At 47.5% G+C, this 13,588-nt stretch overlaps 2 protein-coding genes across 3 annotated transcripts; one reads left to right on the plus strand and one right to left on the minus strand.

Moving 5' to 3' along the window:
* Positions 1-283: 283 nt before the first annotated feature.
* On the plus strand, positions 284-8,446 carry CCDC65 (coiled-coil domain containing 65). Its single transcript, XM_006054553.3, has 8 exons — positions 284-601; positions 1,322-1,489; positions 4,554-4,723; positions 5,572-5,710; positions 6,548-6,745; positions 6,946-7,164; positions 7,782-7,934; positions 8,045-8,446. The coding sequence occupies exons 1-8, from the start codon at positions 470-472 to the stop codon at positions 8,360-8,362; spliced, it is 1,497 nt and encodes a 498-aa protein (XP_006054615.3). The 5' UTR covers positions 284-469; the 3' UTR covers positions 8,363-8,446.
* A 595-nt stretch (positions 8,447-9,041) lies between these two features.
* FKBP11 (FKBP prolyl isomerase 11) lies at positions 9,042-12,754 on the minus strand. Of its 2 annotated transcripts, XM_006054550.3 has the most exons (6): positions 12,277-12,684; positions 12,040-12,105; positions 11,582-11,669; positions 11,254-11,287; positions 10,840-10,910; positions 9,050-9,294 (listed from the first exon to the last, which is right to left on the minus strand). In XM_006054550.3, exons 1-6 carry the CDS (start codon positions 12,403-12,405, stop codon positions 9,077-9,079), a joined length of 606 nt encoding a protein of 201 aa, XP_006054612.1. In that variant the 5' UTR covers positions 12,406-12,684; the 3' UTR covers positions 9,050-9,076. The 2 variants fall into 2 exon arrangements, with proteins under 2 accessions (XP_006054613.1, XP_006054612.1); XM_006054551.3 differs by lacking the exon at positions 12,040-12,105 and having other exon boundaries at positions 9,042-9,294; positions 12,277-12,754.
* Between the last annotated feature and the right edge of the window lie 834 nt (positions 12,755-13,588).

Genomic DNA, 13,588 nt, shown 5'->3' on the forward strand with positions numbered 1-13,588 from the left:
AACTGCCAAAATGGCTCTACCATTTTACCTTTGCCACCAACAGTTTGTGAAGATTCCTGTTTCTCCATATCTCTCAAAAGTTAGTTATTACATATATTTTAAGATATGGCCATTACTGAAAAATAATCCCCCCCAAAAGATTTTTAGAATATTCATTGAGGAGGAAACGACCCTCTCTCAGAAACTGAGGTCCTCCAGCGAGCAGAGGGCGCTCCAAGACAGCGCGCCTTCTCTTAGCTGCTACAGCGCCATCTTAGTGAGATCTCCGTTGCTAGGAGACGGAGAAGCGTCCTTTGGCTTGGGAACCCTGCCACACCGCTCTCCCAGGTTTTCTCTCGCCTGAGGTCTGCGATCTAAGGTCACATTCCCTTGCAGGGGCAGTCCCAGAAGGCTCTTTTCTGGGGACGTTTTCCTCCTGCCCTTTTAATGCTGGCCGTGGCAGGTGGAGGATCCTCGCCCAGATTCAGCTATGTCTAAGAAAGGGAAAAAAGCCAAGGTGCCGTTGTCGGATGAGGAGCAGCTGCTTCTGTTTCAGCAGAAGTTGTTGGCAGAGGAGGAGATGGCCAAGAAGAAAGAGAGGCTCCTGAACCAGTTCTTGAAGGTGATGGGTTTTTGCATTACTCTCTGCCCAACCCCACCCACCCCCTGCCCTGGTCCTGTCACCTTGACCCTGTCTTTGTGGCAGCCTCATTTTCATGGTAGCCTCCCCTCCCCCTGGAAATCTTAAGACCCAGATAGACTTAGATTTCAGGCAATATTGTATGGGGGAAGGAGCAGTTCTCTTTGAAGCATGGAGGTAGGGAGATGGCATAGAGCTGGACAATCACTACTGAGCCCCAGCACTGGGATAGTAGGTGCTATCATCTGTCTGAGCTATCTGAAAGTCTAATATTCTCCCTCGAGATGAGCCATTACGAACAATGTCCTGCTCTGATGCCTCCATCCAGAAGGAAACTCACCATTGCCCTCCCTAAAATGCCGCTGGGCAGATCCTGTCTTACTTAAGACCCTCCCAAAACAAGAGTCCCTCAGAAAAGACAAAGGGTAAGATGTTAGTTGACAAACTAAGTTTGATCTTGTTTGTTGTACTGTATCAGGGCTTTTAGCCTTGACCTCTGGGGTTGTTGTTGTTCAGTGGCTAAGTCATATCTGATTCTTTGCAACCCCATGGACTGTAGCACTCCGGGCTTTTCTGTCCTCTATTATCTCCCAGAGTTTTCTCAAATTCATTTGTCCATTGAATCAGTGATGCTATCTAACCATCTCATCCTTTGACCTCTGGTGTGTATGTGGGGCGGGATATATTTATTCCTTCCCACAGGACAAGCTGGCCAAGGAGGAGCACAACAGTGCTTTGAACCTTAATAAGATTAATACACAGTGGAGAACAGTCCTTCGGGAAGTCAAGACGAGAGAGCTTCATAAGGACATTGAGATCCTCAGCCAAACATTTGAACGAGTGGTGGACTGCAAGGACAGTGTCATCAAGGCAAGCTCTCTTCCCAAAGAAACCCTTGATTATGACTGCCTTTGATCTCTTAATAGAATGGGCCTAGTGAATTAATTCATGTTAAAGCACTACCAAGACACATGCTGTGATGCTGCTAGGCTATCATTCATTTCACTGAAGTGAAAAATAGAATACTGAGCTGTCATCCCTCCCCTTCTGTTAGAGGAGCCATTCTCCTTGATCATCTACTGCCTCAAACCAGTACTATACAGTATTAGAGTTGAAAGGCAGAGTAGACATCACCCAATGACTTGAACTTAGTCCTAAACTTTCATTTCAATGTGAGAAGGCTTAGTTCCAGAGAGAAGCAGTTTGCCCAAGGTCACACAGCTAGTCAGTGAGAGAGCTGTGACTATAGCATGGATTTCTTGATTCCCGCTCCAGTGCTTTATGCAACCAATTCCATGTGGCCTCTTGGATTCAACTTCAGTGGCCCTGGATGAGGTTGTGAAGATCTCCATCGGTAAGAACGGTTCTGGATCTCCAACCAATTCAATCAGCTAACTTTATGCCCTTGGGAGGTTCTTGAGTTGAGTACATACCATCTTTTTCTGTAAGGGATTTTTTTCTCTTGAATTTCAAGTCCCTATGTTTAGGATCCCTCAATATCTGTTCCTGTTTGTTGCACTCTTCTTACAACTGAACTCATGAGTTCCTCCTCTCTCCAGTCCCCTTTCCCATACTCCACAATCTGGTCTTTCTCATACTCTCTGTTTGGGTGGCTGGTGCCATTCACCATCACCCAACCCGGGAATCTGGGAATCATTCTAGCTTTGGCCTCCATCCCTGACTTCTGGTACTAATTCTTATGTAAATCTGCTTGAATAAGTCACACCCTGCTCTTCCCCACTATCCTGCAGTAGTTGAGACCCGGGTGTTATCTCTACTGCAATAACTTCTTATCTTCCAGTGTTTGATTGTCTACACAATGACCAGGATTATCTTTCTAAAACAAAAATCTGTTCCTGTTACTCCACTGTGTAAATCTCCTTAGTGGCTCCATAAATAATGGCTCCCTTCCTCCACAGAAGGAACAGCAAAGCCTTTCATGATCTGGCCTCTACCTGTACCTTTCATATAGCCAGCCTTCTTTCCTGTGCCTTTGCACATGCTGTTCCCTCTATCTGGAATTCTCTTTTCCTTATCTCCTCATTTTTCCTGGCAAATTCTTACTCCTCCTCCAAGAGTGATACAAATGACATCTCTACTATGAAGCCTTCCCCAGTGCACTCTGTCTTTTCTATCCCCTTATCACTGGGGAATCATCAACCTCATAGCATTTTCCATGTTGTGCTGTAACATTTTTTTCAAATTTTATAAAATGGGAATTTAATCTGCACCTGTTTTTTTGTTTTCTCAGGATTTATTTGTAATTTTCTGTTTATATAACCTTTTCTACTGCAAGACTTCAGACTCCTTTGGAGACAGTGAAAGTCTTTTCATCTCTGAATCCTCAGTATCCAGCACAGTGCTGGTACAGAGCAGATTTAGTACACCTTAGCTGAGTGAGTGAATAGTCTCCCATTATCAGCACCTATTTCAAAAGATCTTATCCATACTAAAGTCGCTCAGTCATGCCTGACTCTTTGCGACCCCACGCAATTCTTTGCAACTCCCTGACAGGGCTGTAGCCCGCCAGGCTCCTCTGTCCATGGTATGCTCTAGGCAAGAATAGTGGAATGGGTTGCCATTCTCTACTCCAGGGGATCTTCCCAACCCAGGGATAAAAACTGGGTCTCCTGCATCAGAGGCAGAGTATTGTCTGAGCTACCAGGGAAGCCCCATACTAAACATATAAGTAAAAGCTAGCAATGTGGTAGTTTACAGTGAGTGGATCATCTGGACATTTCGTAAAGGCTTTTTTGCTTTATTCATTTTAATTTGTTTTGCTTTTTTGAATAAGTAGTTCACCCACATTATTCAAAATTCAAAAGATAAAAAAGTTATGTACAGAAAAGTTCCCTCCCACTGGTGCCTTTCAACCACCCAGTGCCCTTCCTGGTAATTTTAGTTGCATGATAAAAGCTTTTTTTTACACAGATGGTAGTATTACATAGTGTTCTGCCTCTTGCCTTTTTCATTTAATAATATATTCTGGGGACTATTCCACATTAGCCCATGCTTCTCATTGTGTTTTACAACTGCATAGTATTCTGTATTGTGGTTTAACATGTTACTTTGTCCTCAGTATTTCCTGTGTTTTGGTAATTCCAACTGGAAGCTTGCAGGTGCTGTGTTCTTTCATAGAAGCTATTGATTAATTCATTGTGGGTGGCAAAATGCTGGTTTTCTTTTTTTTAATGCTGATTTTCTAATAGTATCATTCTTTTTTCATTTATTAGTTCAAATACTTCAATAAAGAGATACTTACTATCATTTACCAGTTACCCAGAGGTATAATTTATATAAAAAATGCCTGACTCTTTCTTTTCCCTTTTATAAACCAGTTTTTTTTTTAAAAAAATTGGCATCCTCTAATGGGAATTGATTTTTTTAAAGTATCCTGATAAACTCATAATCAAACACATTTGATATTTTGTAACCCATTGCCATTCTTATCCTTATTGATGTTCACACTGTTGCTTTTTTTTTTTTTTGCCAGTGGATGTCTTCTCATTATCTATTATAGCTACATCACAAACCACCTTAAATTAGCGACTTACAACAACAATTTATTTCACTCTCTCTCGGGGTTCTATAGGTTGACTTAGCTTAGCAGGGAGGTTCTCGCCTGGCACCTCTCACAAGGTTTTCAGTAAGATGACACTTGGGGGCTTGACTGAGCTGCATGTGTAAGGTGACTGGCATTGATTCTGACTGTCCACTGGGATCTCAGCGGGGCTGTTGACTGGAATGAATGCTTTCACAGGGCCCCTCCACCGGCACTGGCTTCTTACATTCCAAAGCGGGACAACCCGAGATCCCAGAGCCAAAGAACTGGCATTTAGGTACTAGGGAAAATAGGAACTAGCTAGCTGAATACATTTTTATTTTCTCACCCAGCTGCCATTCAGCCAAAGTGGTAACTCTGTTTCCTACCCAGTCTTTAGCAAAGGACCTGTCGGAAGCCGAGGAGCAGCACGCCCACGCCTTGCGCAGCCACCTGCACAGCATCGACCAGCTCTTGGCCCTGCAGAGATGCCGGCTCAACCTCCTAGAGGAAAATTACAACATGGAGCTGGAGGCCCTAACCAAGGAGTTTGAAACTGAAAGGTGTGGGGGCCTAAGACGAGCTATGGGGGTGGGGGAGGGTGTTGAGCCCAGGGCCGTATCCAGAGCCTATGTCAAGATGCTACCTGAAAGCAGCCACCCACTTTCAGCGATCAAAATCCTACCCATCTACCTACCTGGAGGACAGCGATAGTATGGGGAAATTAACAAGATGGCACCATTCAGGCCCTCTCGCCCTACTGTCTCATGCCCTCTGCCCCATGTTCTGTAAACAATGATTATGTGATTGCTGAGATCACTTGTAGCACTACGCATGCGCATCAGGAGGTACTCGGTTGGTTCCGGACTCCTTTGTGCGGTGTGCCTATATGAGCATCACCTGGAAAAGCCCAGAAGGATTGTGTGCAGTTATGTTGTGTTATGTCTATGGGTGCAGCGTCAGCCAGAAGAGAGGCTGTGTTATGGCTGCCATGCCAGCCAGGAGAGAATAAACCTGGCTAGAGTTCCTATAGTGTCTGTGTCTTCTTCCAACCTCTTAGCTCTCGGCTTACCTATCCTGGGTTCGGCGAACAGTGTGGACAGTGTGAACAGCAAGAAAATTGGCATCCGGAACAGGATCAGCAATACAGATGGGAAAGAGACTTTTCACTGCAACATTTTGTACTTTTTTATTTTTTTATCATATGAATATATTACCTATTCAAAAATCAAACTAATATTATTCATTTTTTCTGGCCCGGCAAAGGACAGAACCTGCGCTCCTTCCATTCTTCTTCAGTACCTAAGAGTTTGTACCATTCATATAGTTTTATTACATACTGCTCTGCATTGTCATTATTGGTCCTTATGCTTAATGCCTCAGAGCAGGAACAGTATCTTATCTCCTACAGGAAAAAAATTATTGACCAACATGAAAAAGAGATTCACTACCTACAAGATGTCTTCATGGCCATGGAGCAGAACTACATAGATTCCGAATATGAAAGCAAGCTGGAGTTCCAGAGCATGTGGGACGATCTGAAAAACAAGGTACGGAGGGAGAGCAGATGGGCAGGAGGTGGGGAAAAGGGAGAAAAAAGTTCTGAAGGTAGTAGAGCTAGAAGAGATCCCTTTAACCAATACAGTCAATAAAATGCCTGTTGCCACTGTAGGTATACCCCTGCGGCTTTTTGTAATCTTGTGAAAATTGCTGAGGAGGAAAGACCATCTGAAATACCAAGAAAATGCATTTTAGAGCTAACACACACCAAGGAGATCCTCTCACTTCACCCCTGTGATCTGTAGAAGAAGAAATTAAGGTCCAAAGTGGACCTTAATGACCTGCCAAAGTCAGGCTGCTGATTTGTGATCAAGCCAGGGGGGAAGTCCAGTTCTCCTGCCACTTGGCCCCAAGAGCTTCCACCACCTTGGAGGCTGCCAACTTAGCCAGCCTGAAGACCTGGGTTTGGAGGGTAGAGTGCTTTGTTTTCATTTTGGCCTATAATATTTCATACAAACTTTTATAAGCTTTCTACATTTAAAAATTGGGAGATTTCACAAAAAAAATCCAAAACTGCAACTTCCCCTAAACAATTTAAAGATCTGGTAACAGTGGGCCACATTTTCAAATGGGGACGTTCCCATGGAGCTGAGCAGCTGTGCCCTCACCCCCCCACCAATGGGGCATTTCCTCTGGGATTCACCACCGGCCCCACATAGCCCACAGCACTTATTTATATCATCTGCCTGGTCTTTGTAGGCATTTTCACTGGCAACCTCTGCACCATGCTGTGCTACAAACAGTTCAAGAGGGGGAGGTGTTGGTGCCAGAGAAAGGGTGCTAATAGGTTAAGTCCAAACACTGGCTATTTGGGGATCACTTCCCAGAATTTAGAAGAGAAGCACTTTCTAAGACTGCAACTGGAGAACATAGTAGAAGATCTGTGGAGAAGGTTCCAGGATGCACTCAAGAATTACACTGATGCTACAGAGGATCGAAAGATTGCCTTCGAGACTCTCAAGGTGAAGGACGAGAAAAGCTCCAAAGAGATTGAAGCACAGATGAAAAAAATACAGAAACTACAGGTTAGTGCAGCTCACCTGGGCGACTCACTGCTTTAACTGCTCCATTATCCCCTGTTCTTCTTCCCATTTCCCCTGGGCTTCATCACTGTTTGGGGAGAGATGGTATGCTCTGATTTCAGTCCCCAGACAGTCCTTCTATCTGCTCCACTGAAGACCCTCACGTAGTCAAGTGTTTCCTCTAATCTACCCTGTTCCTCTAGGATTCCATCATTATTTTAAAAGGCAAGATCCTGGTGCACAGCCGCGAGAGTGAAGAACAGAATCAGGACATTCGTGAAGACAAGGAGTTGGTCCTGGTACAACTGCGAAAACTTAAGGCCCAGAGGACTCAGGCCCGGGGAATAGCACAGGAGAACTTAGTCAAACTCACCCTGGAAAGCAGTGCTACCCTCAAGGCCCTGAGGGAGATTGTCGACAAGGTAACAAAGGGGAGAGGGTAGCCAGAACAGAACCAGGGAACCTGGCTCCCTGCAGAGTGAAAGGGGCTGGCAAAACAGAGGGCTTCCCCCAGCTTCCTACCTGAGTGCACACTTGGAATACCTATTTTATTTCATGTTCCCTTGCCTCTCACATATTATTTTATTTAATATTTATTTCTTTTATTTCTGGGCTGCATCGGCTCTTAGTTGTGGCATGCTAGTTTCTCTATAGTTGTGGCTCACAGGCTCAGTGGTTGCAGGACACGGGCTCTCTAGTTGAGGCACTCGGGCTTAGTTGTTCCACGGTATGTGGGATCTTAGTTCCCCAACCAGGGATGGAACCCATGTCCCCTGCACTGGAAGGCAGATCCTTAGCCACTGGACCACCAGGAAGTCCCTCACTTCTCACCTCTTCAATTTAATGAGTTAATAGTGAATGGGTTTTAGAAGAATATAAAATATCTGGAATAGTGCTTGTAAGCCCTTTGTGTTGGATGTATTACTTTTGTATCCCATTTGGCTAAGTAGCTTCCCTGGATTGAAGCAGGGGAACCAACTCCACTATTTCCCCTTCCCAATCCCTTTCCTAATAGAAGGTTTCTGCTTGCTTCCAACAGGGTGAAAAGATTCTTAAACTTGCTGAAATATGTAGGAAATTTGAAACAGAAGAAGAAAAAGTGCTGCCTTTTTATTCATCGGTGTTGACTCCCAAGGAGCAGGAAGAGATAGAGACAGTGGACCTAGAGGAGTTTAATGAAGAGCTTGGAAAGGTAAGGTTCCACGGGCCCAAGGCCACCACCTGAGGCTGGGGTGACAGAGCACTGGGCTACACTTGCTGACAGATCCTACCACACACCTTCTCCCTGTAACTCACTCCCAGGTGATAATGGACTACAAAGGGATGGAGAATTTCTGGAAAAGGTACAACAAAGTGAAACTGGAGCAACTGAGCCTTCGGCACAGACGTGCTCAGTTGTTAGAAATCAATGAGAAGCTGCGGGAGATGCTCAGGCAGTACTTGGATGGCATCTCCGTGAGTGATGAAGTGCTGAGCCAGCTCAACCCACTCTTCATCGTCAATCACCGCAGCAACTTACCCCAGCTCCTGCCCATGCCCACAGCCCAGCCAGGTGACAAAAAACCTCCAGCCACTTACAACATCATTGAAGCCGCTCATGTGGTCTCCCACACCCTGTGATACTAGGGGAAAACCTCTTTTCAATCCCAGAGAATGTTTTGAGAAACCCAAGGACTTTGCTATTAAAAATCACCATGGAGTTTATGAGGTCTCTATATCTTTTCCATGTTGGATTAAACAGTCTACTTAGAGGATATTAGGCATACAGCAGCCCTAGGGAGGAGAGAGGGCTTCCCAGGTGGCACTAGTGGTAAAAAAAAAAAAAAACAAACACCTGCCAATGCAAGAGACGTAAGAGATGCGGTTCGATCCCTGGGTTGGGAAGATCACCTGGAGGAGGGTACAGCAACCCACTCCAGTATTCTTGCCTGAGAATCCCCATGGACAGAGGAGCCTAGGGGCCTACAGTCCATGGGGTCGCAAAGAGTCTGCCACAACTGAAGCGACCTGGCACACACACAGCACAGGGAGTAGAGAGAGTAGCCAGGCAACTGCCCCAACGTTTACTTCTCGGTAAGGTATTGCTCCTCGGTGTCGGGACACCACGGGAGCCAAAACCCATGCTTTCAGGACCCAGGGATCCTATGGTCCTTGGTGTAAGTTAGGACAGGAAGAGGAGGCCAGGAGAACTGATCCAAAGCCTCCGACCACCCCCTACCAAGCAGAACCCAACTAAGAATGCCTTTTTCCTCAGCCCTTTATCTCATTCCCACTTACAAAGGCAGCCGCAGAAAGTATCAGGTGAAGAATGCAAAGTTTTTTAAAAATTGTTTATTATTTCTTTTTGCTCTTGTTTCGTTTCTCTTCCTTGAGCTTCTTTTTGGAGATTTTAGGACTGCTGGCCTTTCTGTATAGATGATACCCAATGAGGCCCAGGAGGGCTGGCACCATGGCCATGCCTACCAGAGGCAAAATGCCCTTCACCAGCTTCTGCCAGTAGTTGGCTCGGATCAGTGCAATCAGTTCCACATCAAAATGCAGCTCTGCATCCGCTGGAGGCAGAGAAGAGGTGAAGGTTAGAATCCCTGTGCACTATATCCAGGGCTCAGAATCTGAATGCAAATAGGGAGGGCAGACCACACCGCAGCAACATCTGTGAAGTTGGCAAGATTTAAATGTGGGGCTGAGTTCTCTTAATGCAAGAGGCAGAGGAGGGTTATGAGGCTATTGAGTGATAGTCATGTTTGCCCCAAATATACAAGTGTGGCTTGTCTTCACTGACAGGTCTTTGACACAACAGAACCTTTGTGAAAAGTACAGGCCGTTCTCCATTTATAAGTTAGAGAACTTCTGTACTAACTATCTCTGAACAGCCACAGGGATAGAATCTTTGCAAGGCTGAAATTAACTGAACTTAAACTAGACTTTTTAAAATGTCACCAACCAGTAAGCGCACTCACTGTGATTCTTTAAAAAAAGAAAAAAAACAGGTGTTTCAACATGGCTAGAGAGGCAGGATGTGGTTTAAGACGTTCGGAATGGAGAAATGAACAGGAGTGAGATGGGGGAGAATGTAAACAAGCAGTGCTGGAGATGAGGAGGCAACAGAGCTTTGGGTAAAAGAATTTCTCTTTAGTCCCCTGACCCTCTCTCTGGGTCTCCCTCTAAGCTAGAACTTAGGATAAGAATTTTTATCCCAGTACAACTCATTTTAGCTAATGGAACATTTCTTATAACCAAAAGCAAGAGATCTGCGTCTTGGAAAATCTGTTTAGGCTCAGGCCTTAAAAAATAGGTATTAGCAGTGACCTGTGAGGGCTTGGCTTTTTTTAAGTTCTGGGGTTTTTTTTTTATGTGGACCATTTTTAAAGTCTTTATTGAATTTGTTACAATATTGCTTCTGTTTTGTTTTGGTTTTTTGGCCCAGAGACATGGAACTCACACCCCCAGCATTGGAAGGGGAAGTGTTAACTAGAACCCCAGGGAGGCCCCCAGGCTTGGCTTTTAAATGTTTTTATTTTGTTTTGAATTACTTGACTGTGACCATTTTCACCAGCTCTTCTCTAGTGGAGGCTGAAAGGAACTGTGGAGATGTGGTGAGAAGCCATGCCGGCTGCACAAATGACAGTCTGGAGTCGTAGGAAAAGCACAGGAAAGCAGCCCAAAGTTCTCGGAGAGGTGGCACAGGCAGCAGACTCGTGTGGCTCAAGCAAGGGTCACCTCCCTAGAAAGTGGCCGGCTGCCAGAGGACAAGCCAGGTGGCTTTAACAGGTTATATGTCTCTAGTCCCTGCTGGTGATCTGAGGAGGAAAAAGGAGGCCCTGCAGAAGGAGGCATCAGCCAGTCCTACACCATTTAGCAAACTGGGTTTCGGCCTTCTCAGGCTTCAAAGTGCATAGCTCCTTGTAGCTCCTAGGGACTGTTTCTTTTTTGTTTGTTTTTGGCTTTGCTCTCTGGCATGTGGGATCTTAGTTCCCCGACCAGGGCTCACACCCGCGCTCTATGAGTTGGAAGCACAGAGTCCTAACCTCTGGATTGCCAGGGAAATCCCAGGGACTGGGTATCTCGATAGCCAGAGAGCCGCCTCGTCAGATTACCTGGGATAGATGGTGGAAATCCCCGTTTTCCATAGGCCAGGTGAGAAGGAATGATTACCCTTCGCTTCTCTCTAAGGAAAGGAATGTGAGTCATAGCCAGGGGTAGAACCAGGTGGGCCAACCACCTCAGTCCATCTGAAGTCCCACCAACAAAACCCTCTGGATATTCACACTCAAAACATGAACTTTCCCACCTGAGCACTGAACAGGTTGACTGGCCAAGGTGTCTCAACTCCACCAACAGAACCCCCAGCCAGAAAAAGCCTGAGGCTTCATCCAGAGCCTCCATGCCCAGAGACCAGGGCCTACCCAGTACGAAGCCAGAGCCCATTCTCCTGCCTCCTCTAGGAGCAGAGACGGCCTCCACCCATGCAGAAGGGGTACACCCAAGCCCACCCCTGCCCAGATACTCACCCCACACACATGTCTAGAAGGCTCTGCTCCAGACCTTGAGGAAGAAGACACAAATGAATAGGAAGCTATCTACAGTCCCCAAATCCTGGGAGAGGAAGATCAAACACTCCCCATGACCCTCAGTTGAGCTCCCCACTTCTGGAATCTCTGGCTTCCAATGTGGTATGCGGCAAGAGGAGTACTAGGAGTGGGATTTGAACCTCCGGAGGTGAGTGGTAGAACCCTGGGTGGGGGGTGGGGAGGGCATTTCCAAGGTAGCTGAGAGGTTAAAGAGACTAAGAAAGGGCTTAGGTTGGGAAGAAATGGAATGAAAGTGCAGCTCACATACCTGGTATCACCTGCTTTTGGCCAAGTTCTATAACCAGAGGGTCTCTGGTCAGAGACGTGTCAAAGATGCGTCCATCTACCAGGCTGCCCTGGGGGTGGGAAGGAGAGCATCTAGAGCGCCCACCTATACCGCTCCCTCCCAGCAGGGTGCGCACACACCTGGCCTCGACCCGCAACCCCTAGCAGCTGCAGTCTAACGTTCCCTTTCGGGCAGAAAGGAACAGGAAGCCCCAAAAGGGCTGGCACTTCTCGGAGATCCCTCCACCCTTCACTTCACTGCGGAAGAGCAGGGAAGGGGAAAAGGTAGGGAAGAGGCACGCCCCTCCCCCCCGCCACGTGCCGGAGGACCCCAGAGCGGGAGTTACTCCCGGACCGCTTGCCACGTGTCCAAGCCAAAGCTGACGTGTTTCAGCGGGGCGCCGCCCCCGGGGCCCCGCCGCTGCCCCTCAGGCCCCTCACCGAGTAGTGTATGTGAAGCGTGTCTCCAAAGGCAGCAGGCTCAGCACACGGCTCGGGGGGCTCCACCTATGATCGCACTACACGAGTCAGGGAGGTTCCTGCCCCTCGACGCGGCACCCCCAATTCGGTGCCTGCACTCCCTCCTCCCCGCTCCCAGGATCCTTTAGACCCCGACCTTCCCCGCAACCGGGCCTGACCTCCATCCACAGCGCCCACCCGGGATTCTCTCCTCCTCACCAGAGTCTCCACTTGGAGGGTCCGGACGGGACTTTCGGTTTCGGACCCAGCCTCCGCCCGGCACACCGCCCCCCTGAGCAGCAGCAGCAGCAGCAGTCGGAGCGGGAGAAGTGAGGGGCGCAGAGTCATAACTGGGTGCGGGCAGGGCTCGGGGCACGCAGGACAAGCCGCTGGATGACAGGGGCTGGGACCGCAGTTCCTTCGGCGCCCAGGCCAGACTGGATGGGACGGGGCGGGTCGAGACGCGCCAGCTCCTCCTCCCGCAGCCCTTCCTCCACCTAGTCCCCACCTCCTGCAGGGAGGAGGCCACGGGAGCTCTCCCGGCCCTCTGAGATCCTGAGGGCGAGACTCCGACCTGTCGGTTAGCCGTTCGTTGGGTCCCACAGCGAGGGGCTGAGTCACATCGTAGCATCCATTTTCGATTACCTATTGTGTTCCAGACACTCGTCTGTAATCCTCAAAACCACCTTAAAAGGTAGACATAATTGTTTCTATTTTACAGATGAGGAACTGGGTGTTCGGGTTAAGTAACTTCAACTTACTCAAGTTAAACTAGCTAGTTTAGCTTAACTAAGTTAAACTAGTTTAACTAGCTAGGTGGTGACAGAGGCAGGATTCAACCCTAGGACTACCTGAGTCTAGTCCGCTTGCTCCCTGCTCTTTCCTCTTAGGTCTCCTCACACCTATCCTGGCAGGATCTGACTGGCCCACCCCAGCCCAGCAGTTGTCAAAGATGGCAGCCCTCTCCCACATCCAGCCATTCAGCTTGCATTCCTGGAGGTCATATACCCAAAAGGAGGCAGGGTGCTGTCCCATCACCCCACCCTTAGGGATGGTAGTTGAAAAGAGCACAGGGCTCTTTACTATAAGGAGGGAGTGGATCCCTGGTCTTTTCCTCTGAGAGTACCATTTATTTCCTTTTTCAACAAACCTGTCTAAAGGGCAGCTACATACACCCCTTTTGTTTGTGCAAGGACTTCAGTTTTTAGGAGTTTTTCTATTATTTCAGGTGACCCTACCAATCCCCTTCTGCATGATTCAAGCCCTCACTGCCCACTTAGGCTTTAGGTATCTGGATTTTGCCCATCAGTGAGCTCACAGTCATCATTGTTTGGGGTCACCTCTTAGGCCTTGTCCTCCTTAACATCTCTCCGGTCCATGATGCCCCTGAGCTCTGACTGCCCTCCCAATTTTAGACACAACTTGTGTACTGCAGGCCTCCACCTGGATGTCTGATCAGTACCTCAAATCAACACACACACTACCATACTCATTGCTCTTTCTCCTCCATCCCACCTGTAACAATCTGGAT

This window comes from Bubalus bubalis, chromosome 4 (genome assembly GCF_019923935.1).
Source record: "Bubalus bubalis isolate 160015118507 breed Murrah chromosome 4, NDDB_SH_1, whole genome shotgun sequence".
NCBI classification, from domain to species: domain Eukaryota; kingdom Metazoa; phylum Chordata; class Mammalia; order Artiodactyla; family Bovidae; genus Bubalus; species Bubalus bubalis.

Excerpts from the sequence above, each read along its gene's own strand:
- CCDC65 (XM_006054553.3), top strand. The coding sequence starts at position 470 with ATGTCTAAGAAAGGGAAAAAAGCCAAGGTGCCGTTGTCGGATGAGGAG. Across the intron at positions 1,490-4,553 it reads GCAAGGACAGTGTCATCAAG|TCTTTAGCAAAGGACCTGTC; the intron begins GCAAGCTCTCTT and ends TTTCCTACCCAG. Across the intron at positions 6,746-6,945 it reads AAAAAATACAGAAACTACAG|GATTCCATCATTATTTTAAA; the intron begins GTTAGTGCAGCT and ends CTGTTCCTCTAG.
- FKBP11 (XM_006054550.3), bottom strand. The coding sequence starts at position 12,405 with ATGACTCTGCGCCCCTCACTTCTCCCGCTCCGACTGCTGCTGCTGCTG. Across the intron at positions 11,670-12,039 it reads CGCTTCACATACACTACTCG|GGCAGCCTGGTAGATGGACG; the intron begins GTGAGGGGCCTG and ends TCCCACCCCCAG. Across the intron at positions 11,288-11,581 it reads CCAAAAGCAGGTGATACCAG|GTCTGGAGCAGAGCCTTCTA; the intron begins GTATGTGAGCTG and ends TTCTTCCTCAAG.